Raw genomic sequence first — 27,596 nt, 5'->3', positions numbered from 1 at the left:
ATAATAATATAATAATATTATATATATAGACAAAAGTTGAATTTGGGTGCAATTAACGAAGTTATGTAGCTGGTCCTTTGAAATCAGCTTTAACTGAGATTTACTGTTTGGGACATGAAATGATTTTGATTTTTAATATGTAAATCTTTCCGTTTGTGTCCCGGCTGATTAAAAGTTGATGAGAGAGATTATGCTTAATTAGTATATTTGCAACGGAATATATTAATATTCCGTACATTAAGTTCAATGAAAGTTTCGTTAAGTTGAATACGGGTATTCGTAACTTACCGTATTTAGGATCTCCAAAAGTTCAATCAGTTTAACTAATGCTTCGCTTTTTCTAGTAAATATTTTTAGAATAAAAATATTATTTATTAGTGAAAGTGTTTAGTTTTGGATTTAATAATTAACTATAGTTAATCTAATCATCATTTATATTGTGTTCATTATTTACAATAATATATTGTGAATGTTTCATCTCTTTATTAATTAAATCAATTTTTGTTTAAAATAAAGAGGTTGTACAGCTTTACAGCGGTTTTTAAAGCAGTAAGCAGCAGAGGACCATTGATTAACATTACTTTTCGGCTTTACAAAAATTGGTGTTAAGTTTAAGTGAAAACTTGTTGACGTGTTAAGTGTATCACGCGGACGCTGAGAGCAGAACCGCCTTGGGGCGGGGTGGAGGCGGAGTTCCAACCTATATAAGCTTTGCATGCCTGAAAACTTTGTTATTGAATGCGTGCGATCACATCGAACAAGTGATCCCGAGCACAGCAAAGCGTGTCACTTTCATCGTACATCTGTGATTGTCAGGTGAGTTGATAAAAGTTACGATAAGCGGAAAAAATATTCACAAAACGAACGAGAAAAACGAAGCGAATCGTGATAACGTATTTCCAATATTCCTTTAATTCAATATAATTTTGATGAATTTACACATTTTGAGTGGTGAACTTTATTAACAAAAGCGCTTATTCGTATATCGTTATTTATTACAAAATAAAATAGTGTGTGTTTACGTGTAATTTTAAAATTTTCAATAAAATTTCTAAAAAATAATCTAATAAAAATCTAATAAAGTTTCACAATAATATTACCAATAAACGTTTTTCAAGTTCAAGTCAAGTCTTTATGTAAAGTTTAACTTTCATTGAATATTGTCAATATAATCCCCCAACATAAATAGCCTTGCAAAATATATTCGCGAAAGGAGGAATAAAAAATAAACCTAAGTAAACAGTTTATTTATTAAAATGAGAGACTTCTTGTTTAAGCAGAACAAACATCAAAGGTATAATACTTTCTTGTGTATTGATATAGAGTTTCGAGTTTCAACTTATATTTATCTTATTAAAAATATGACATTCTATCAGATACGTTTTGTAGTCTCGTAACAAAATCTTATTACGCTTCACTTCCTATGAAAACGAATTGTTTTGTGTAACTGATTAAATATGTAGGTAGTATAATATAAAATCACTATATAAAATCATACTTTTAAATTCAAATTCATTAATTCTCAATTATATTTAATTCAGCCATATTAGCATTTTCCGTAAAAGTTTTCACACGAGAAAAGTACAATAAATTATAGATTCGTTTTTCTGATATATAAATTATAACTCAGAAAAAAAAACGAGTAAGAGTTTTAATAATCTCCTGTAGTAATTGACATCATATTAATATTATGTGTGCATAAAATATTTGAATACAACTAAGATATTAATAAATAAATTAACTTTAATTGGAACGAATTACAAATACGTTTTCAAAGTACAAGTACTAAAAACGTGTGATAGTTATAGTCAGTATGACTGAAAGCATTAAATGTACGACAGTAAAAAAAGAATACAAAGACTCTTAACATCATGTAAAAGTCAAAAACTTAAGATGTAAAATGGGTCTCCAACTGTGTCAAGAAAGAGTGCCAAAGACTGTTTGAACAACTATTGAGCTTGTGTGCCTACGGCTGTCTACGAGCTTACGTCGTAGGCTCGTAGCTATGCACGTAGCATGCGAGTAGTTACATAATTTAAGACATCTGTTTCATGCAAGCTTTCGAAAACATTCACAAGAATATGAATAATACAATATACTATTTATAGAACGTGAAATTTAAATACTAGTTTAATCTCAAAATAAAATTATTTTATAACATTATAATTTCAACGTACAAAATCTTAAATAGTGTGAATTTTATTCACACTTTAAGACTAGGTAAACTTTTAGGTTTTGTATTAATTATGAAAATCCGTTTACATGATTATAAAAGTTTAAACATATTTTTGTAATAATAGATATATTAGTCGTAGAAGATAATAATATAAAGAAAGACTTCATTAATTCTATCGATCATCTCTATTGTGTGTCTCTTTTATCTTTATAATAATATTTTAAACTCTATTCCCTTTTTTTATTTAGGAATAAAAAATTAGAGTGGAATTAACAGTGACCTATCTAAACGGTTCTCATAAAATTTTATAAAAAAAGGAAACTTCAACGTTAGCAGAGCGCTCTTAATAAACATTTAAATAACCGTAAAATCCCATCATAACAATTAAATTCTATTCCACTGGATACAAACGTTAGTAAAAACAATTTTTTTATACTAATAGTCAATTAATAAGAAAATGGACAATACCATAAAATTTAATATTTTCGTTCCATAGGTTCTCTCTTAAACATTTACAAATACTAAAGTATTAAATAACACTGTATACATTTACAATTAACATCATTTTGTATAAAAGTTAATGAATTACAATATAAAGGTCTAATTAACGGAAATGTGGAAATATCGTAGAACTTGGAGTCCTTCAACAGTTTGAACTTGTAAACTTTGCAGTTCTAAAATCAGCCGTACTTTGTATGATTAATATTTGCTGTTTATTAACCGTCTAGTTGCTTGGCATTTCTGTAAACATCTCAAATCATCAAATATTATTTTCTGGGAATGGAATGATATTTTTAAATATAGCGTTCAGTGCTGTCGAGTTAATGCCACCGATAAAAATCTAATTATTATCGTAATCGACTAGGTTCTATTTCGAATTTTGGTCGAGTAATTTTATATTGCGTTCAAATGACATAACTTTGTAAGGATAGATCGCGATGTAAATACAATTTGAAATTCGTCCATAATTTAATATAGCATCCTGTTAACCGCTGGCAGGTATAAATTGTGGGTTGTATTTGAGTTATTTATTTATTGCTTTCTTGTTGCAAAAAATATAACCCATTTATGTATTTATACCTCTATGGTACCAAATGTTGTTTGGAAGAAATCGCTCTGAGCGATAAGTATATTTAAGTGTTTGTATTTTTTGTTTTTTATCTTTAAGTGCAATAAAGTATTTATAAATAAACAATAAACACCCTACTCTCCTTTAACAATGTTTTGTTACTGAAACAACTGGTAGAGCGAAGGCTTTGTATGCATCCATTGAATTTACGGTATCAGTGCTGACCGTTGTATCTTGTTCGTGAATCAAGTAATTTAATTCTCGCGCTTACCTCTTTGAATGGGAATCAAATTGTTTGTTTCGAAATACATTAGAAAGGACAATGAATATTGCACTATGATGTAAATTATCTACGTATATATTTAAAGTCACTCTTAAAATATTATTCGTATTTGTATATATGTATATTAATTATCTACATAATAAGTGTATGCAAGCTGACATTTAGCCACTAGAGTTCTTAAGCTAGCTACATCAAGTAAATTATTCACATATGAGTGAACGCTGCACAACCGACGTGCAACCTTAATAGATGGCAAATTTAAAAAATACTCCTTTTAAAGTTTATCTTAGAATATCAATATTGAATGAATATTGCGATTAACTTTATAAATTTATTATTTTTTTGTTGTTAAACATCAGTAGGCAAAGTTATGTTGTGCACATTAAATTCACAATGCTAGATATTTTATCCACTCGTATTCCTTAAAAACTTTTTAAAATAAAAATAATTGAAAATATAAGTGATAAGATAAGGGCTTATAAAAAATACATCAAGCAAATGAATCCATTCGCGCCATCCAGTCTACAATTGTAGCTACTACTTATATTTTACAAAACAGTAAAGAGTTGTATCTTGTCGCTGATAATAAAATCTGTTTTATGGGCAAATTATGCGTTTTTGCTCCAGACCGGACGGCTATAAACTCATTTTACTATTCCATTGACGCACGGAACCGTTGCATCTAAATGCAGCTGGTAACAATTTTTCGAATATATAATATAATGTTTCAATTAATGGAAAACATTTTTATCATAATCCTTGAATACATATACGGTATATAATAAAACATGTCTCTATGATATCTCTTCTATTACCTTTCTATATTATGTTCTCTATTTAATAATTAAACGTTGTATTCCGTAGAATACAATCCTGTAAAACAGCTTTGCGATATAAGTAGATAGCTTCTTTACCAATCCTAATCTCTATTTTTTGTAAGCTGTAAAAAGTCACAGACATAGCAAGAAGTACATTGTTTTACCAGACAGGCATGGTCGGCTCGTCATTGTGAGGCGAAGTGTGCTGTGATCGATTTTGCGGCGTGCCTCAATAGTGTTAGCGTTTGCGGCTGCCTGTCAGCTGACAGCACTGACTCGACCACGCTCATATATGACCCATCCACTCGTCACAGTTACTAACTAGTATTTCAATTCGATTTGCTGCACCGTGCACGTGCTGTAGATTAGCTTTTAATTTTCTAGTTAATTTTTATTTCCTTGTTGGCAAATGGGTCTATATTTTGTTTAATATTAAAATAATCCTTTTACTCTTACTATATCACTGTAAAATGCATTAATAAAAAACGTCAATTAATAAACCCATAAATAATAATATTTATGTTAGTATGCCTGAAAGCAAAACTTATACCTATTGGATTTAATTGTATATGCTTTTTAAAGGTTCTTAAAAAACCTCCTTTATATGAATTACCCAATCAATCTATTCAATTTCAATTCCAATTCATTTTCTGTTGAATTTCCGTTCATCTTAAAGTCAAGTGGAGTGATGCTTTAACTAAACTGAACTTGAAGTGATATTTAAACTAAACACATGGAACTCAATTACAGTTGCAGAAACTAAATCTGGTCAATTAACACTTGAGGTATTTCGGGATCTTTGAGAAATTGGGAATAAATGTTAGTTGTCTGAATTATGACTCCTTGTCTTTCATTTCGTTAATGAAACCTATTTCAGAGCAGCCATTACACGAAGGCAAAGAACATTCAACATCTAAGATAATGAACGTGATGGCCTCGCTTTTAGCAATCTCATTAGATGCACGAAATGCGGAAAAATAAGAATGCATTTCTGTTCTTTTATAGGAGCGTATTTATTACTACTATATGTATATGCACATGGGTAGAGTTCTAGTCGTAAATTATATTCGTAAATATAATATTAAACAAAACAAAATAGGTATTAAAATGGGTTATAGCCACAAAATGTGTCTTAGATAATAGATATTTTGAAATTCTCTCTTTCAATTCAACGATTAGGAAATAAAGGTGCTAACATAGAAATCTGTATGTTTGGAGTGCTGTTATATTATTCGAGTGCAGAGTGAGTGTAGTGCCTATTTGAAATGCTCTTTGTACACGTGGATGTGCCTCTTTCTACTAAATAATTAGGCGAAGTTTTGGGAATCTTCTACGCTATATGGTAAATAATCAATTTATTTCTTTATATACTTTTTGCGTCTACAGTAACAATGCAATAAAAGATGAAATGAAAGAAATAAAAAACGCTTTTAAATCAAATTACAAATTATCTCATAATATTTTCCTTGGAGAATCTGTTGTAACCGAGAAGATTTTAAAAGCTGCACAGTATACCTTTTAGTACGCAATTAGTCATTTTCATATACATTTAGAAACGATTATTCCTTTAACCGTTCCCATAAAACAAAAAGTTTTAAACCATTAATCTTAAACTTCAGTCCTAGAAATGTTTAAGTATAAATGGACAGTGAGTTTAAGCGTAAAGCTACCCTTCAAATTGAATTAAAGTGACCTACGAAACTACTTGGATACAATAATTTGTCACCAAATGTGACAAAGTGTCCTAACTTAATTTGTGAGGTGATTAACATCTGTTCGTTTGTTTACATACGGTCCCGTCAATGAATTTCATTATTATGAATCGGGATTTAATTTATTATTCAAACCTTAAACAATACATTTTATCGTGTTACTAGATGACCCGTTGATTTCGTTTTTATTTATTATTATCTAGAGACTAGATTCTGATTTATATCATCCAATGTATGTATTAAAATTATAGCTGTTTGTTATTCCAGTCAAAACTCAAAAATGGCAGCTTATTTTTCTCAGAAATATAGCAATAATATTTGTATTAGATAGAATACGATTTACATTTTCTTCGATGCTAATTCTGTATTTTCTTTGAAGTGTATTTCCCTGCAGTACTATAAGTAGGAAAAATAAAACTAGTATTCTCATGGGTAAAATGGTAACCATTTATAGGGACGGTAATAAATAGGAACACGTGCAACATGCTTGAGATTTCCTGTAATAAAAGTTAGCATCGTGAATTTAAGCTTGTTGATTTTATGATTATTGTTATTGTCCTCTATATTGCTCGAAACTCATTATTTTATAATAGGTAAAGTATTAGTGAAACTTAAAACAACTTCTCGATAAATTAATATTATGAAGATCACTCTTTCAATAACTTTCTCCAGTACATTCTGGATGTGTAAAAATATTTTGTAAATCGAAGAATAACATTGTTTAAATATATTGTTATCGTAATGTAAAGTTTCAAACGGTTTCCAAAAAGTATAATTCAGTCTTTTGTAAGTACAAAAGACTGACTCTTTTCACAGTTTTGATTCAAAATAGCGTCGTTATAACTTCTGAAGCAGTTTTCCGATATTTACATTTTTTGTTTAATAAACGAAACTCGTCAAATTCAATAAGACACTTCAGAATGTTCGTTTTAAAATTAAATTGGACTTGGTAAAGTGTTGAAGTATTCAATAGAGTTTTTTTAAACAAGTAACTGGAAATTATACTCTTATTGGTTACAATTTTGATTTTAGACTATCTTATTGAGAATAGCCATGAACAAAACAGATGTTTGTTTAATCAACGAAAACGTAGAGCACGTTTGATTCATATGTAACACAGAATTTGTGGAGACCTTTAGAATTTATTTAATCCTCATGAATATTAATGAAATAAATGTTCTAAGCGACCTCAGCTTTATTCACATACCCGTGCGTTTCAATGAATCCCTAATGAAACAAAATAAATTATCAATTTCTGAGTTATTTCCATAGGAAGTTACGGTTAAACTAGTTATTTTGAAGAGGGTCGGTCAACAGTGATTTTACATCTAATTGCCCGTAGTAATCTTATCAAATATCCGCACTAATATGTCCAAAAGATATTCCCAAAAGAGAGAAGTTATCTGTTTAACTTCTCTCTTTTGGGAATATCTTAACATCAGTTGATTAACGTGAAATATTTTAATACTTTAATAAGTATTAAAATATTCTCACTCGCTCGATCATTAATATGAGCGAGTTATATCGACATAAATTATCGGTTTCACATAACTTAACAAGCAAACATATCAGCTACATAGTAATTGATCGATTTAAAAAGTTCTTGACTCTCAATAATCGCGCTTCATAGTTAGTTATGTTGATACACTTTCGATCGGCCTACTAACGTACCTGTAACCAAGTCAGGAGGAGCCAATCTAATTCACCTTGGTCACACGTAAGTAGTGCTCGATAATAGCATGTCTTAGCATGGGGAGTTCCTACGTGGGTAGACCTCAGTTAATATTTCGTCGTCTTGAGTTCATTATAAGCTAATCTGGTTAGTGGTAAGCACGTAGCTATGCTGGAGATTATCATGTTAACATGTACATGTGCGTATAGTTAAATACGTTACCTTAAATCCATTACGAGCTACTTCACACTTGAGATAATCTTCATAATGAATATCACATGATACGCAAACATAAACGTAATTTGAGTTTGATATTTGCTTCAATATTGTGTGTATAAACTTAGTGCCGCTTGATTAATTCTTGTTATTTTAATCCAAAAGGATTTCTTAATAGTATATATTATATTAATATTTTATAGAACCTATTAGACATAAATGTAAGAATGTTAAAAATACAAATCTAGTAAAACATGATTCATAAGATCGTACATAATTTGAAGGAAAAACGATGAATTTATTTCTTTTATGGAAAAAAGTATGTATATTAATAAATTATGTAATGTTTTATTAGCAGTGTTTCAATATATTAATTTCCAATAAAGGTCCATATTATAACGATCATATTTTTAGAAATATAACATTTTTCGCAAAATTATTAGACATTTACGGTGACTGTTAATAGACATTGCTTTTATATCGAGAGGGACCGTACGTGGATCGTTCATCAATAAGTGTTTACTGAGCAAGCCTTATGCAAACACTTGAGACTTTCCGTCCTATTGTTGTCCTTCTACGGTATCCCATTTTATATGCTTGTAGTTCTGAACGACCGGTACGCAATTCTTCAGTCAACATTATAATAAGAATGAGATGCTACACGTGGTGAAAATATCACATGTCTATACAATTGAACAATTTTTTCAACAAATAAATTTACTAAGTTAAGAATTAAACTTAATATTTATGAAACAGTAATACTTTATACATAAACAAGTACAAAGAAGACGTCATTAAATGGAAAATGTTGGTAATAGCCGTTACGGCTATTCTCGTAGCAAAGTACTACGCTAACTCGTAGCAGACTGTTTTATACACAATATTTATTTGTTGCATAAATATAACGACATGTTTTTGTTAAATTATAATATTTATATTATTGTCCTTTATATAGATAAACATAGGCACATAATATGCGAATTATTTACCCTTTCATACATTAGAGAGCATACGAGGCGTTTGAAGTAATAACATTATGATATAAAGGTTTCTTTTATGTCTGAATAAACAATATTATTCGGGCCTCTGCTCTTTGCTTATTGACTATATTCGGGACATCTCACGCTTCGCGACCCGAATAAGCTTTCGTTAGCGGATCTCGTAACAAACTATCCCTTGACATTCTTATTTATTTGCATATGAAATATCCGAATCCAAAAACAGCGCCTTACAATCAAAGAAAAAGAAATATTCGAAAGTTTTGAAAGAAACCTCCCTGGTATGATTTATTTTTAGATTTGCAAATAATGCTATCTATTTAGAAATAAAATATTTGTTCTTATAAAAATAACATGCCATTAAATACGCTTTGAATTAAAAAACGAGCCTCAATTTAATTATATGTTTATATCTACAATGACAAATTGTTGAAAGGCATTCATTCTCTTTTGATACCAAAAATGTAAGATTGAGATTGCTTTGCAAATATTTTTCCGTAAAATTGATTCGTATAAAAATATACTTACTTGGACAAAAATCTCGTTAATTGCGATTGACTGTTGTCACTCAGTTTTACAGAACACGTTCCGACGTATAATAATACAAATGTATAAATTAATTAGAAAATGTGGACCTAAATTGAACAGAATCTAGAGTTATTATGTTATGAGACCGTTAGTACCGTAGCGTAGCATCGCGTAGCGCGGCGTAGAGACTTTTAGTCTGGGAGTAATTAAGTAAAAAATGAAACTAGTTTTCACATCAAGTTTATATAAAAGGTAACGTTCATATCTTCTCACATGACATATCTGCGACGATTAATTAATTTCATGTTCCTAGATACTTATCACATGGATGGTATAAATATAAAATCAATGTGGTCGTAGGCGACGTCACCTCACTCAATTAGTTCAGCGAAGCAGCTGAAACGTGATTCCTTTGATTGGCCATAGACGAGCCAATTTGTCGGCACGCCCGCTTTATAGCTGCATGCGTTTTATTGTCTCCACAAGGCATTATACTTATTTACTATGTCTAGTGTATAAAATCAATGGATAAGTCGGAATAAATGTAGGACGTTGGATTTAATACGAATCCGGTACGAGTATCAGTGTAGAGATAATATAAGGTATAGGAATTGAACTGTTTTATGTAAGCAGATGGTATCAATTTTTAATTTAGGTTGCAGAATAGAATTTATTTTTTATGCACTTTAAAGTACAGCTTTTAGAAATTGCTAACTGTAACAAGTTAAGTTTTATAGAGGTAAATGCCTAAGAGTAATACGTACCATTTGAAAACGTTAATGTATAGAATTTCCGGTTGACATTGGAATACATCGCACCGTGTTTGAAAATGACAGATTAGAGGAATCTATCACGTACAGTGTTTACAAGAAGTTTACAAGACAGGAAAATAGACGAGTTGATCGTATGTCCAATCACAGAGTTAGTAACTTTAATAGCGACGAAGAAAATAAGGCGAGAAAATTTATGTTCACGAATAAAATAATTTAAGTAAAATTAATTAGCGCCATAATTGTAAAATGAATTGTTCATTGAGATAAATTAAACGTCTACTTACGACCCAATAAACTTAAACGTGTTTTCAGTACGGTTTATAAACTCTTTGATTAGATGAAATGTTTCATTATGTTAATTATTTTCGAACACATTTTGGGACACACTTTTTGTTATCATTTTTTGTTATTTAGGTTTGCAAGAAATTCTTAATTTAGTATACGTATGTATGTATTCGGAAACTCTTATTTCTCACCCTTTTGTTTATATGGAAATCTACTATGTATTAATTTAATATTAAATATAATCTTTTCATTTCAGAAATCAACTAGTTTTTTTTTCTATTTTGTTTTTAATTTACCAATAAAATCATAAAAATAAACGTAGGTGTTCTTTAATATGAACGCACATGTCTGTTAGAATAAATACGAGTGTCATGAACTTACGACATCGAATCCATTACATAAATTTATCTTGAACATCTCTGAAAATTACATTAGCGGAACCCTCGTCCTGTTCGAATCACTAGTCTAAATAACCACAGTAATAGAGGTGTATTCGCTGCAATCAAACCGTTAGAAAATAAGGATATAGTTACATTGTTTTTATTTATAGAAATATACGTAGCTTTGTATTAAAATGATTTGAACAGAGGCAAATAAACTGTCGTTAAAAAAGCTTGAAGAGTTTTATATTTATAATGAAAACGTTATCAAATTTATCAGTAGAATTCTGGGTAACAGTGTACAAAAGTATATTAAAAGCTATGTATTTTTATAAGCTGTCTCAAATAAAAGCGAAAAATTCAGTCTGAGATAGGTATTTTATATAAATTTAAAGTGAAACTTTTATTACATCGTCTCAAACTTTTTGGTCTGTGTAGCGCATGTCGCGTGACGGTCGGCTGCCGAGTAGGTATTAAGCAGTGTTCGGAACCGTACGATAATTATCGTACAAACACGATAATTTTGTGCCTAAGTTTCACTTTTACCGTGGTTTCATAAAACCACACAACATTTTTTTAATATAAATCTATCTAGATGAATTAAAGACGTACTCTGATAAAGGTACTTTAGTACAGTCGAATTTAACTTACGTGTCAACCCTACACAAATGTTTACTAAGTTCTTAACATGCGAACATTATTACAACTCTTACCATTTCTTGAGCATAGAGTTAAAAGAAATACGCATCCACTCATTGCTATCGCTGATTTTCTTTTTATGTTAACGCAATAAACACGTCAGCAGGGCTTGTCTAATTTCATTACAAAATTTAATCTAAGAGCCGAGAGCTCTTGAGCTCTGACCGCTGAGTTTCTGTTTAACAATCTAATTAAGTTATTGCTGTTTTTATAATTCCACGATGTTGCTTTATTAATCAAGTAATCAAGGTTACATTTACCTCAAGTGTGTACAGGTACTAAGATAACTTGAAAATTAACATAATAATTATTCATGTAAATTGAAATGTTTGGGTTTGATTTACACACTTGACGAATCTCTTTGCGTTCGTGAATATAGATTATAGAAATTCAATTTGTTTGCATGAATTATGACGGAAGATACATTATTTATTAAGTAACATAACATACTAGACTCTCAAGTGAAATTAATGTTGCTGTGTTATCATAACATTTTATCGAATTTAAATCTACACTAATATTATAAAGAGGAAAACTTTGTTTGTTTGTTTGTTTGATTGTAATGAATAGGCTCATAAACTACTGGACCGATTTTAAAAATTCTTTCACCATTCGAAAGCTACATTATCCACGAGTAACATAGGCTAGGTTTTATCCCGGAAATCCCACGGGAAAGGGAACTATGCGGGTTTTTCTTTGAAAACGCGGGCGAAGCCGCAGGCGGAAAGCTAGTATATTATAAAGTCTTTGTAAATATAACTTTTTCTCCAAAAGAGTTTTTTAATAAAATATGTTTAACGTTACCCCTCGTCATAGCCGAGATAAAAAGCGGTTCGTTAACATCATGCCACATGGGATTGTCGAGGTATGCTGATCTTTTAGAAAATCCCCATATGATTATCAAAGGGATAAGTCATTCCAGAGAATGTCACTAGTAAGCATTTTTACATAGTTGGAATGTTATTGGATTTGAATTTTAGAATAAGTGTACAGTTTAACATGATACGGAATTCATCTGACTTTAATTTTGTTAAGCTAAAGTTCCAAACGATTATAATAACCATAATGCGATTTAATATAACAAACAAAAACCCAAAATGTTATTTTACTTGGTAACTTATGTACTTTGATGTCAATAAATTCAATAGACTATGAATGAATGAAACCTACGAACAAAAACGCTATGCTAGTATAGGCAGAAATAAAACTTTTTATCTTATAAATAAATATGTATATTATCTAAAGTTACTGATACATACTTGGAAATCATTTAAATGATCTTGATGTCGTCGTCATGCCGATGTCTTCAGTGAATTATGTGTTTTCAATAACAGTAAAGTAAACGATAGCATTTAAATTATGAGATTCTTGTTCTACGTAAATGATAAAACAATATACAGTTTTTGTTTTATCGAAAGTCTAACTTTGCCTTCACACTTTGTACGCTTTGTATAATTTAATCACTTTGATGCCCTTCGAAACATTTCATTCTTGTTAATATATTTTTTTCGAATGTATTGTCAACGAAAAATATGTAATAGATATACAGATAAATTAATTCAAATAACTTATGAATATAAAGGTTATGAAATAAATAATAATATTATTATTGCAAATAAACAGATATAATAATAGGAAATATTATTATCCTAACTTAGTAGATCTTAATTTTTTTAGATTTAATTAAATTTAAAATTAAAAATAATAAATAACCAAAAGCAGATATCCAATTATCTTCGCAATCCATCAACTGAGGTTGAGATAAATGATTAAATGTTTGATTCTGGACATATATTACTAGCTTGGAGAGCCCATATCAGACTGAGAGACTCACGAAATGTTCTCTGTTAACTAATATGCCTACAACTGAAACAATGTAGTAATGGAATGCAGAACCAAATCCAAATCAAAATAAGCCTTAATCAAAATAATTTATACCATAATAATATAGCGTTCGCTTGTTTTTTATCTCATCTCGTCATCCCAAGACAATTCCGGTCCACACTACATTTTCTACAAAAATTTGATATTATATCGCATCGTGAACGCTTAAAAAATTTTAAACCTTTAACTCAGTAAAAAATATTAATCATAAAGTCATATCATAAGACTACACTTCACGACTGCAGTATAGAGTTACAAATACTTAGTTTCATATTGTTACTGGTTTCCTATTTAAGTTTTCGCCAACTGACGGCAGTGAATCCTCTTGTGACTTGCAGAATTAGAACTAACGCTAAGTTCTATGAAATCTGTCGATATCTAACGCTTCGGAACCAATTAAACTTTCATGTACACTAATAAAGGTATGACATCATTGATTACGGCTTTAGGGTAAAGGTAAAATATCTTCTATTTGCTTACTTTATATCAATTAAAACTATTTGGTGTACAGTCAATCTGAATCAAAACTTAAATAGAAGTTGGCGAAGTTACTGATTACATAAAACAATAATATACCGAATGAATTAAACGAATCAAAATATCATATTTATAAGTGTTTTCAATAATAATTGTAGATATACTTGATCATACTTAAGCTTATAAATGCTTATTAAAATCACGTAACAATCAAGCCATTTACAACTGCGCGTTGTAGAGGTATCAGCCTATATTCACTTAACCTACGGTTATTGGATCCAATAATTTGTATCGATATTAGAATATAGCACTAGTAATTATCAGTCATAACCAAATGTAGGTGATCACATGTATTCAATTATTTTAATCAGCTGTCATACGATGTCCTAATTAAAGGCTCCGACAAATTAAGCCACGTATAATTAAGAAGCATTATGGCGTTAACACAATAGTGTTAGGCATAGTGCAAACCGGTGGAGGTCACCCCAACAACCAATTTGCCGGTCCGGAGATCAAAGACGTATCGTGAATCATCGGCACGCACTGTACCTTGATGTACGCATTATTACTACACTAAAACCTTTTAAAATTTACAGAAGTTTAGTTTCATTGCTGTTCCGAATTCTTTTGAATTTAAATCTAAATCTATTATGTGCGATGAAAAGTGAAAAACATAAATGTTTCTAAAAATAGCATCATGACTTACAACGGTCAATCGTTTTGAGTGAACGTTGTTTCAATTAAATATTTAACTTTAATTACTCTTTAATTAGACGGTAGATAATTATTATGCTTTACTGTTAGAATAATCTGTTTTGTTATGTTTTGATTTTATTTTTGAGAGTGACATGATCAAGTATTAAATAAAGATATAAAAAAAAAACTTTAATTACTCCTTACAATGACGAAGGTTTAACCCTTCATCTCTCTTTCGAATGATCCTAATTAAAACCGTTTCTGTATTCATAAAAATGCTTTGAAGTTACAATATCGGTTTTTAAACTGAATATAAAAAGTTAATGCAAGGAAAACAAAATACCGAAAATGGTGAACCTAATCCACAAAGCCGTAAATGAAATTGTAAACACAAGTTCGCGTCAACCCGCACAGAATTACAAAACAAGTGGTTTTGATCTTTTGATTACAAATGTAAACATGAATATGTTATGATGTGTATATTAATTTTTACTAAGTCCCCGGTATTTATTATTAAAAAGGTCTCTTCGCCAATACAAACATGATGAACGATCGCCTAAACGATCAATCAAGTCTTTGTAGCAAGTGTTACTTTTTCTGAAACTGATAAGAGAGCCTTATTGCTAAGCATATTTTTCGATATTTTTTCCATAATTTTATACAACTCTATCTAAGATAAATCATGAAAACTTTATTCTAGGAAAATTTACTATACCTAATAAGACAATCATATTAATACACGCAAGTTTGTGCAACTTTGGGGAATGTATTTTGGAAATATGTTGTGTACCAATTGACTTTTAACTCAAAAAATTACTGGTTAGATAAATTTACTTTTTGTAAAGTTAGAAATTTGAACATCATAACGTAATATTTGTAAAAAAATGCGTACAATGCGTACTAAAATTTAGAGAAAGTATAAAATGGTTATGATCTTGAGCTCTATTTAGAAACAAATTGGGCATTCCAACCCAGCTTTAAGTTATGGAGTACATGTTTTTTTATTAAAATGGTAAACGTACTTATTATTAATGTTGATAGAAACGTTTTCGGCTATAAAAATTCCGGGCTTGGACAATATTGCGGCATGACATAAAAACGAATATTCCCTTCGTAAAAATTTGTATAATATTTACTTTGGATTGTACATCTAAATAGCGTTTCGCAATTTTGTGGGTTTTTGATTTCTTACAATTTTTGGTTAAAATTATTATTTGAAGCTTTGATGGCTTGTATTTATAATGAAAGATTGAACAGGGCTAAATATAAACTATCCTATTAATATGGCATTTTGGTTTAGTTTCATATATCTAATGCTTTGAGTTTCTTAGGGGTTAAATGGAATTCCGCCTTTGTTTCTTATTAGTGTAGTTGCATTAGTCTTGAAGAAAATTAAAGTAAGGGATTTAGTCCGGATTTCTGAAATGTACGGAACGAAGATGTAATTAGGATTTATAATATCCCAGTTTCAGCAAATAAATGTCATTTGGTTTCGTTTTTATTATCTATCATTTGAAGAAATAAATTAATAAACCCATTGTACCCCGAACGGCCCGATCGGTCCACGACATAATAGATTTTCTATTGTGTCTGTGATTCCGGGGCCTGAGTTATTACCGAGGTCGTCGAGGTCGAGTTTTATAAAAAATATATATACCTAGTATAAAAGAGCCATTTATAGAAACTAACTAGACAATAGAAATTATACATACCTATGTATAATGTATAAGTTATAGAAGGGACATGCGAATTAAAAGGATATTAATGCAGAATTGCATGCACTGATGCAAAGTGGGGTTGTTTGTATAATGAGTGAGTGAAAAGATCTGAGTAATATTATATACAATTGCATGCAGTGACTTCAATGCAGGATCGGAATGGGAAATATTTTTATTTAATGTTTCCTTATTGTAGCCATGGACGAATATCATGTTGTAGCATAATTTGCATGCCATCTTGCGAGCCTCAGCCGCGATTCAATATGAATAACGTCTACTGATAGAATATGTTTTATATTTTATGTTTGAAATTCTCTGAGTTCGTGTTTCAAAGACTCATATCGTTCTGGAAATTTATGACAATGACCTTGGTCTAGCAGTGGACGTTAGAAAGGTGACGCGTTGAAAAAAGCAGGAGTTTGTACTGTTTTTATAACATTTATATTTAATAAATTTTATATTAACGTGTCTACAAACCGACAGCCTTATTACTTAACTCTATTTTTTTCATACAATTGCTTTTATGCAACACAAATATATTTAATGGGTCTGAATTAATGAAATGATATTCAACAAGTAAGGTAATGTCATATGTAACGATGACATAGCCGTGCGTGTTGACGCGGCAATCGTGACGTCATTAATCACGTTTATCACGCCGCTTGTCACGACTGTCACGCCCTGAGTTTTCATGCATGCGGGTTGTGATTTCAGCAATATGACTACAACTTTTAACACTGAATTTAGCTCATCGCTTTCATGTTAAAGATTTTTCAGGATGCTCTTCTTTTAAATATGATACGCGCAAAAGGAGTGCTTATTAATACACTCTTAGATTTTAAACATGTGACATTAATGAACTTCTGATTTTTAAGCGTCTATACTTAGGTACATGTTCCACAAGATAGTATCTACGTATATTCTAGTAACTGCATAATTAAAAAAAAGTACAAATCGAAATACGTATCATCAAATAAATTTGAATGTGATCTATTATGATTTGTTATAATAATAGAGAAAAGCTTAATAATATTTAACTTATATTTTTCTACGAAAATCTTATAGAAATTGTAATAACATAGTGTAAACAACTTATAAAATTCATATTCAAATTAATGAAATATACGAAAATTGAAAGGAATTAATAAAGGAATTCTGTTTGTTACAGATATGTCCGGCCATTTAGCACTAATTGTAGCGCTGTGTGGGTTGGCGGGTCTCTGCTCAGTGCCCGGCTCCACGGCGCAGGCACTTTCACAGTATGACGGTAAGTTATGGACATCAACTAATCAGATCTGCAGCTTTAGTTATAAATCCCCGCTCAGTTAACCACGCTCGGAGCTATTTGACATACATACAGGATTAATTTTCAACGTAAATTGTGTTTGAAACTAAACTGTGTTCCGTCATCGCCCGTGAATTTGAATTAATTCGAGCACTGTATCAGTTGTCATTCTCCAACTTGCACAAATATGCTTTACAGGAAGGTAATGAATCGCAAACATTACTAATTAAATTTGAATCTACAGTTTAATTGGTATATACTCTCATGTGTTTCAAGGTTATGCAATCTGAAGTTAACTACGTTATTACAAAGCAAATTTAGTGAAGATGTTCAAAATCTCATTAAACTTTATGCCGTCATTTGTCAACTATTCAATTATATCACACTGGTTCTATTTGTGATAGAGTCTGCCTTTTAACTATCTACTTTTAAAATAGTTGCACATTTCTACGTAACCATTGTATTTTTTAAATTGTGGCATTATGTAATTAAAACAAAATGTGAATATCTACAACTTATTAATGTTAAGAAGAAATTGATATGTTTGGTATAAGACACAAGTAATAGCACTTCTAGCTATAAAGTTTCGATTTCTGTATGCCCTACTAAGTGATATACTTCAGAAGCTTCAGAGAGAACCTTTATATATTAATGGGTTTCTTGTAGTTCAATTATTTGAATTTGTTTTCTTTATCGGTGTACTTATAATTAAATATACCAACATATAAAGTAATAAAAAACTAAATAAAATAAAATAATGAGTGATCTATTATCACTATAAATAAGTAATAAATTACAAAAACATTACAAAAGACGCGTGTACATGTCACTGTCAACGTTTGTCAGGCTTTTCATAATAACTACCGTAAACAAAACATCAGTCGAGTCGTAAATCTAAACTACGTGTTCACGTCACGAATCCCATTAACTATCGAATTAAATGGCACGTTATTTAACGGCTATAATGTCGGGCTTAACGCATACTTCCATTAAATAACATTAGATCATAAGAGAACATGATTGTAATGGTTAGATTTATTTTTATTGAACTTACTCTGGGATCTGGCCGTAGTGAACGAATTTTGGATGGGAGGATATCTTATTAGTTCGTGTTACCAATACATTAACTATTATTACAGTATTAAAAATTTCAAGAATGTAAACTTTACACATATTTAACTTTATACAAAAGTAACAATTGTCGAAGCTCGAATAACATATTTGGTATACCTACACATTGTTTCATGACTATGTTTGTGAGCAAGAGATAAGGAAATCCATTCAAATGCTTGCAGTCGGCTTACGACAGGCAATAGTTGCAGTTTTGCCTTTAAGGCATCGTTATAGACTGTTTCTATACATGTTTTACCTTAATACATCTTTGAGCAAATAACGAATGGATATGAAAATATAGAATTTAAACTCAGCTCATTGGTCAAACTGGTCCTTCACATTTTAACGTTCAACTTTTTGCCTAATTCTTGAAATTTGGTGAAAAGTGGTTTGTTCAGAACCCTCGGTGCTCGAGTTCAACTCATACTTGGCTGGTTTTTATTTCATAGTAAGAAGTAAGAGAAAGTACATGATGCCTCTTTGCTTAATGTTTTTCAATATCATACAGGCCCGCGTCATGTCAGTAGCCACTGAATTAAAAGGGTGCGTATTATAAAAGACAGGATAAAACGGATCGACAGGATTAACTGATAAATTGACGTCTAATCGACCTTTTTCAATTCGTTAAAATTCTTATATATGAAATAAGTAATATAAAAAATAACCTAATCTTTGCGGTCACGTCAGGTAATTCTGAGCAACTTGGTAACTCTAAAATTACGTAGAGGCGTCACACCCTTAATTTATTACATATTTAAATTGTGGGGTTCTTACCTTGTTGGATCATCATGTTAAATACTATTTCAATCAAGACTATTGCTAATTTGTCAGTACAATATTATTAATGATATTCTAAGTAATGATTAAGTACTTACATTTTTTAAGGAAAGTAAAATTTATCTTTCTGGGTTATTAATTTTTAAGTATAACTTACAATATAGTTGTTTTATATAATTCCCAAATATTGGCATAAAAGTAATAACGAAAAACAACCTACAAAATATATTTTCGTGGCATCACTAATTTATGTAGAGTTCCCTGAAAACCAAATATTTTCTTGAAATCTCATTTCTTAATCGATGTGTAAATGTTTTCCTAATCCTACAATTTTTGTTTTTAATTCAAATTAATAATTACGATAATTGTAATTAAACAAAAAAAACTTAACTTCGTATATTTTTTTAAATCGGTAAATAAAGATAAATGTAACATTTTCTTACATCACATTACGTTAATTTAACCTAACTCGGATTCTAAAATCCTTTTGAGGGATCAGTAATTTCAAACCTTAATTAATTAAATTCTACGGTTTTTGCATTTGCATATTTAATACTATTTCAATAGAGGCCGCGTTAAATCTACCAGCAGATTATTATTTTGCGGTTTTTAATAACGTTTAAAACATTTTACCTATATGTATATCAATTTATGTTTATAATGAATTATTATAATAATATAAAAAAACTAGCGGTCCGCCCCGGCTTCGCCCGTGGTACATATTATGAAAAATAGATGTTGGCCGATTCTCAGACTTACCCGATATGCACAGAAAATTTCATGAGAATCGGTCCACCCGTTTCGGAGGAGTATGCAGACTAACATTGTGACACGAGAATTTTATATATAAGAAATAATGATGTATCGTTAATGTCTATTAATAAAAGGTTATCGTATATTACGAGATCTTTTCTATAAATATTGCTTTTCAATATACCATACTGTGAATAATTCATGAAAGGAAAAAAATGTTTACAATAAAAATGATGAGTAACGCTGACTTATTATGTCCATTAAAAGCGTGGCTTACCTCGGAATATATTTTTAAATTACATTAATAAGCTATTTTATTATTCGATTTTATATTCGAATAGCAAAATTATATTAAGTGCCTTCTTATGGAACTAATTCTTTAGTCTCTACTGAACTCAATAAAACGAAGGATAGGTAATATCAGTTTTTCATTTTTTTTTTTATTTATAAGGTTAATGTGTAACGTGTTAAATACTTAGTACTTAATATTGTTTTAAATACGAGTCTTTACAATTAAACGCGGTAGAATTATTTCCACCAATAAAATTATAATGTATTCATAATTATTATCTACTCTTGAAATTTACTTAAGCTTCATGGTAATTTTAGTACCTTGAATGGCATTTACCTTGTTTGTTTTCGAACAAAGTCCTATTTACTATTATCTGAAGTTTCACTATTATTTAAAATTGAAATAATCGTTATTCGTAAATTTAAGCTAAATAGTAAGTTAAATAATACATAGTTCAACTATTATTTATTTTCGTTATAGCTTGTCGTTTAACCAAGTGTAACTTTTAATGAATCTCAGGATGGAACAAGATAATATAAGCATAATTAGTGTACACATTCTATTAACAACAAAAGTTCTTGCTAGAAGTTCTAAATTCTAACTATGACGTCTCGGGAGTCTCATAATGCAGCTGAGTCAATTACTTGACTCGATCATAGTTCGGTATCGAGAATTATTAGATCAATCAAAACTTTACAACGTAAGATACTGCTTATCATTAACAATAGGCGGATAGTTTGTTTGATGTTGCGAAAACATCATGTCATCAACATCGCTGTACGAAAATATAATTTAAATGTTAGCAAAATTTATTATTAGTTTTTAAATGAGCTGTCAATACCTATGTAGAGCACATATTATATACATTAAAACGTCGGTACTAATCAATATTTATGACGTACTTTCAGTCTATCTATTAGATCTCGATGTATTCAATTACTAAGAAACTCGATAAGGAATATAACATGATAAGGCTAGTCATAAGCTATTACGAAACCCTTTTTACCCTTCATCTGTCACACACAATATAGCTTTGAACTTATATCTACAATCATACTAAGTATATATTTGAAGTATTTCTTGTTAAGATCTGAATTACGTTTGCAATATTATTTTGACATTTAAATACAAAGCCCAAAGCGATTCACTTCTCGGTATACTATTGCACTAAACTCTGTGTACCTTTCAGTTATTCTAGAGTTAGTTACTTAGCATTCAATATGATTTGAGTAGTACCAAAATCAAAATCAAACCACCAAAATCGAAGTAAAAATTTTATTTAGAACCTCAACTGTTTAGAAAAAATTGATCGTTATTAAAAATAAAACTTTTAAAACAAGCACAGCATATATTAGATTGCAAACCCGGAGTCGTCGGTGGCCTTGCAGCTACGGGCTATATCTTCGAATTTGTATCAACTGACAAACACTTTCGCAGCATCATCGTCTCTCGACCAAAACAACTGGGATGCACTAGGTGGTCTGTACGCGTTGCTGGCGCAGCATGACGCGCTAGGCGGGCACGCGCTCGCCCGCAAGTCGGTTCGCTCGCCATCTCGCCGCCTACGGTTTGGCAGACGTTCTGATCCCGATATGCCACCTCAAGCCCCTGTAAGTATACAAAAACATTATGCATAAAATATGTTTGGACATGTTTGGATGTGGATTACTTTTTTTAAGTATATGGTGAAACAAGGTTAAATAAATAATTATTGATATTAGACAGAAAATATTAAATACACATTAGTTTTCGATTTCCCAAACGAAACTTCGTTAATTTGACTATCTAAACAGTGAAAGGTCAAATAAGGTCAGGATAGCAACATTTCGGTGTTGTGTAAATTTGCCGCGACGATTAACTACATTAAGTTTGTCGAAATATTAATTGGTTCTTAGACATAATTGTGCTACTTTTAATTACATTATAATTAAGGTTCCGTTAAGCAAATTATTATTCATTTTATCAATTTTCATTAATTTCTCATACCTATCTGTTCTTTAATAAGAAATCTGCTAGACCTAAATTGGTAATTTGATCTTAATTAATATAAACATATAATTACAATAGGTATCCATATATTTAACATACGATCCATATTTTATCACAAGTTAATCTAATTGCTAATAGTTGGACGAAATGGACGAACTGCTGTCCCTGCGTGACGTCCGCACCCCGGTCCGCCTGCGCTTTGGACGTCGATCTGACGAACGAGCCGTGCCTCACATCTTCCCTCAAGAGGTAGGATTTATATTTATACCAAGCTACTCATAGCTTTCTATTTAAAGACAGTTTTAATTTTAATCCTTACCATCATATATACTCTAAATAATCTAAATTTCTGATCCTTTTTTTGTAATAAAACTGTATTTATAGAACCTGGGGTAAATCTAAGAATCTATAGGTACGTGACAGAAATACTATTTTAATACGATTGTAACAATGTCCTTTACGGGCTTATCCATCTCCGAGATCCCTAAGCCGCTAGGAAATCTATAAACTTTAAAGCGTCGTATTAGATTTTTATTCGATTCTATTTCTATGAAACTTGTATACCTACCGTCTGATCTAAAACCCCAGTATTAAAGAACTCTGCGAAGTATTGAACACAAAATGTTTGAATTAACTTAGCGATGTTATTAGCTGTTTGGTATTATTGGAAACGTGGTTTCCATTATTGCCGAAACGTGACAAGTGGTTAAGTTAGTTTCTTGTTATCAGAATTGTTCATTTTTATAGTTGTTGTTACGAATTTACTCTGTTTAGGAGCAGGAGCCCCGCGCCGTGCGAGCCCCCTCTATGCGCCTTCGCTTCGGCAGACGTTCAGACAACAACATGTTTTTGCTTCCATTCGAGGTAATAATTATGACCTTTACTCTTTATTTGGTAAGGTTAATGATCCATCATAACCATAACATTAGATAAAAATAAATATAAATCTTTCTTTTTCAGTCCGCCATACCCAAAGAGGTGAAAGCGAGTAGCTCAATGGAAGACGACAGGCAGCAAAATTAATTCGATTACCAACAGTAAACACCACACAGCCATATCTTTCCAATCCGTAAAATATATCAATATTTTATTATAAGAGGAAAAATAAATTATCTAATCTTAAAAATATATATTTAAGTGTCAAACTTTTTATTCGTATTTAGATGTTACTCAATTATTCTTAAGCTATATGTACATAATAATCTATTAGTACCTTTGTTGTTGTCAATGATATTGCTTATAGGGGTTATTCCTGTTTGTTTCTGGTTAGTTTATACTAGAATTTTATTTGTCCACAAATTTCCTGCGTGTACTCGTACTATTTACAAGACTGTTTATTATTTGTTAACAGTGAAGTACTTTACATTTTTAGAGCTGGGCAAATGTAAAGTTACTACACTGATAAGTTGAAACTAGCTTCTTGAAGCATCTCTTTAGATAAAACGTTTTATTTTGTATAGTTAATAATATATAGTGCATAAATGAGTTGAAATATAAAACCAACGGACAAACTGTTGTTTCAATTAATATCCCAATAATTTTAATGAAATTTATCGTGCCGCAGTTAGCTCTCCAGGATATAATAACATTACATTTATTAATAGGTAAATGAATATTGAACGAGTGTGCAAATTTTCATTTTATTTGAACCGATAAAACTATGTACCTATTTAGAATACCCATGGACGTATAAAAAAAGACGGACGCCGTATTACGAACAAACAACGTGAAGCCACCATAGTAAGCTAGCGATCGTGTAAAGACAATAAACACGCACACACTCTCACCATAGTAAGCTAGTCGGCCGCCATTACGTCGTGAACTACCGACTGATTAACTGCGTCACTGTTTCACAAAAAATATTTAAAATGCTGTCTTGCGTGGTTAAATGGTGTCGCAACAGTACAATTTTAAATAACAAAACACGAGGGATTACATTCCACAGGGAAGCAAGTTATTTCTTTTATGTTTTAATGACAAAATTATTACGGCAAAATTTATAGAAAAAAATACAGCCGCCATTGTCAACAGGACAGCTGTTGCCATGGCAACATGGCACACACACATGGATGTTTCGCCGCCATTACTAGGCTTCACTCAATGTTTAGGCGATATACCGTCCGTCTTTTTTTATACGTCCATGAGAATACCTATAATAAATGTTTCATAATTTTACAATTACGATGTTGTTTCTCTATAAATAATAATATAGGAAGTCAATAAAAATTAAACACATATTGAAAAATGTATATCCCTAACTATTGAAAATATAAACATTAGAACAGAAATATCATATTTCTTCTATTTCCTATACATAATATATAAAGACAAAGATAGGAGTTGTGTTAGTTGAGACGATCGATCACTAATACAATAAAAGTAGCGGCAATCCATTCTGCCGGGACCGACTGCACCTTCCCGCACAAATCACTCTAATTAAAGAAAACATTCCCCGAGGTACAGTAGCAAATAAAAACATAGGTTAACTATGTATACCGGTTCAGATTTTTTTTTTAATTGTGCGATAGTAAATTGTGCCTTTGTGTTTGATGACCTGAATATATTAACACAACGTTAGGGTGTTATAATTTTCACTACAATTTTATTTATGATTTTAGGTAATGTATATAATAAAAATTAATATATGAACACATTGAAAATTTATATAGAGCACCAATATTGAACAATACCTCAAAATATAAAATTTTGTAGGCTTGTAGCCGCGGCCCTCATGGACTTAAGAAATTCCCGTGGGGATGAGAAGTTAGACGGTGGTAAAAACAGCCGATATCATTCTCCAGCCTAATCATAGGTAACATAGTTAATCTTCAAAAACATTTATTAGGTTAATAACTATTTAAATTTATTATGGAAGATCTTTTGAACTTTTTCGACAGGCCGTATGATAGCATGGTGAATTCCCGAGTTTAGAACAATAAGTATAAATCTTAGGTATATAAATATTTTGTTTAATCAACATAATTCTTCAAGGTAAATCCTCATTATTATTATCTAACATAAGTACTCGTAAAGTTAATCAAGGAGTGTTACGTTATTTGGCCTTCTTGCAATGCCGTAAACGCTCTCACAGGACTCTACAATTACGAGTATTGATGTTATCGTTAATTGCTACAACTTGTCTGAACGTTTTCCCCATTCTACAATCATATAATTATACTGCAAATTCGAAATTATTGATCAATAAATAATAATTTTATTACCAATAAGGATCAATCAATTGATTTAATCTTTAACAACTTTTTGAAAAACAGATGCTTTGTTATTTCTGTTAGAAACGTAAAACTTTTATTTTTTATGTAGGTATATTTTATTGAAAGGCCTCATGTTGGAAGGGTAATCTATTAGGGTACCTATAGTACCTACACAATATAACCTCTTTTTACTTTTTTGGTTAGAAACCCTAAAATGTTTTATTTTCAATTTCTTCCGACTAGTTGACATTTTTAAAGCTAATAACTTGTAGTACTTTAGTTGTATTAAACCATTGAACGAAATACTTGGTAGAGGGCTAGTTACGTCTACGTAAGTTTCTCCTCGTCAATGTGTCAAAACCATGACCCTTAAGTTACGAAATAAAAACATTATCAATGCCCTTTTTACGCTTGTGTAAAACAAGATAGATCTATAGTAATTCTCTTTATAGTTTATTACTAGCTTTCCGCCCGCGGCTTCGCCCGCTTTGTCTAAAACATAATAAATTATATACTAAAACCTTCCTCTTGAATCACTCTATCTATTAAAAAACCGCATCAAAACCCGTTGCGTAGTTTTAAAGATTTAAGCATACATAGGGACATAGGGACAGAGAAAGCGACTTTGTTTTATACTATGTAGTGATGATGATTAAAAATTTACGATTTTTAATTGTTACATAGCATAAATAGACATAAGTGATACTAGATTAAATGTCTAATAATAAATAAATAATTAAAGCATAATCATTGTAACTTTTATAAAACACTTCAATTAAAGGGACGGATAAAACCATTCTGGTAGTGACAAATAGGTGGCACGTACTATAAAATAAGAGATAATATATATTACGTGTATTTTCTTGTATATTCTTCTACTTACTCTGATCCTTGTTTACAAACAACACATGCTCTTATTTGTTTCCTTTATAATACTTTGTTGATTTATTAATGGCGATATATACTCATACGCTAGACCTTTTTTATTAAAAGGTTATCTAGGTATTTTTATCTTCTTAAGTCTTGTTTTGTCGTATAATTTTTTGCACATTTTCTCATTCCCACGTTGTAAAAGGTAAAGGTTATTTTTAAGACCACAATATCACGACAATTGTTAAAATGCTTGTTATCCAACTTTGTATGGACTTTGACCAGATTCCTTTTACCTTTACCTCCGAAATAACATGTCTTCTGGCAACGAAAAATATCTTACTGAAGCGTTTGTTTGTTTGTTTAAACGCGCAATTATCAGGAACCGATTTGAAAAATTCTTTCACCGTTGGATATGTACGTGAAACCATATTGTACCACGGGAGAAACCGGGGCAGACTGCAGCCAGTATATTATATTTAGTTGTCATGAATATAAATTCATGAAAGTACATTTCGTGATATTATTATATAATTTTTAAATCAAACTCTAGGGTTTTTATTTATCACATCCAAAAAATATTCAGGCTGAAACGATTAATTTGGTCGAGGTTAAATCCTAAGTGTAATCCTATTAGCTATTTTGATAAGTAAAATGAAGGCTCTGACTGTATAAAAGCTGAGTGCCATTTAAGTGTATTTTGAATTCATAAAACTGTTTTTGACGACACAAATCTAACGGATAGTGCTCAAAATGTATGAATAAATCGCTTAGTAACTGCAGCGTGCATTGCGAGCTGTGAGCTGTCATCAAACCTTGAAATTGTTAGCACAGGTTTGCTATAAACACGCTGATACACTTGAAAACATTTCAATTTCATCTCATTGTTTTATCAACGTAATATTATTTAACAGTACCTAG

At 30.7% G+C, this 27,596-nt stretch overlaps 1 protein-coding gene across 1 annotated transcript; it reads left to right on the top strand.

Annotated features, from left to right (window-relative positions):
* The first annotated feature begins 740 nt into the window (after positions 1-740).
* sNPF (short neuropeptide F precursor) lies at positions 741-24,104 on the top strand. Its single transcript, XM_089699910.1, has 6 exons — positions 741-816; positions 17,553-17,651; positions 22,042-22,214; positions 22,732-22,842; positions 23,368-23,457; positions 23,554-24,104. The coding sequence occupies exons 2-6, from the start codon at positions 17,555-17,557 to the stop codon at positions 23,614-23,616; spliced, it is 534 nt and encodes a 177-aa protein (XP_089556036.1). The 5' UTR covers positions 741-816; positions 17,553-17,554; the 3' UTR covers positions 23,617-24,104.
* Positions 24,105-27,596: the final 3,492 nt, after the last annotated feature.

Source organism: Colias philodice, chromosome 10 (genome assembly GCF_061535455.1).
Source record: "Colias philodice isolate Cphi_HAF_F1 chromosome 10, ilColPhil1 Martin Lab GWU primary, whole genome shotgun sequence".
NCBI lineage: Eukaryota > Metazoa > Arthropoda > Insecta > Lepidoptera > Pieridae > Colias > Colias philodice.
The sequence above is the reverse complement of the archived record's forward strand: the minus strand, read 5'-3'. Positions and strand labels throughout refer to the sequence as shown.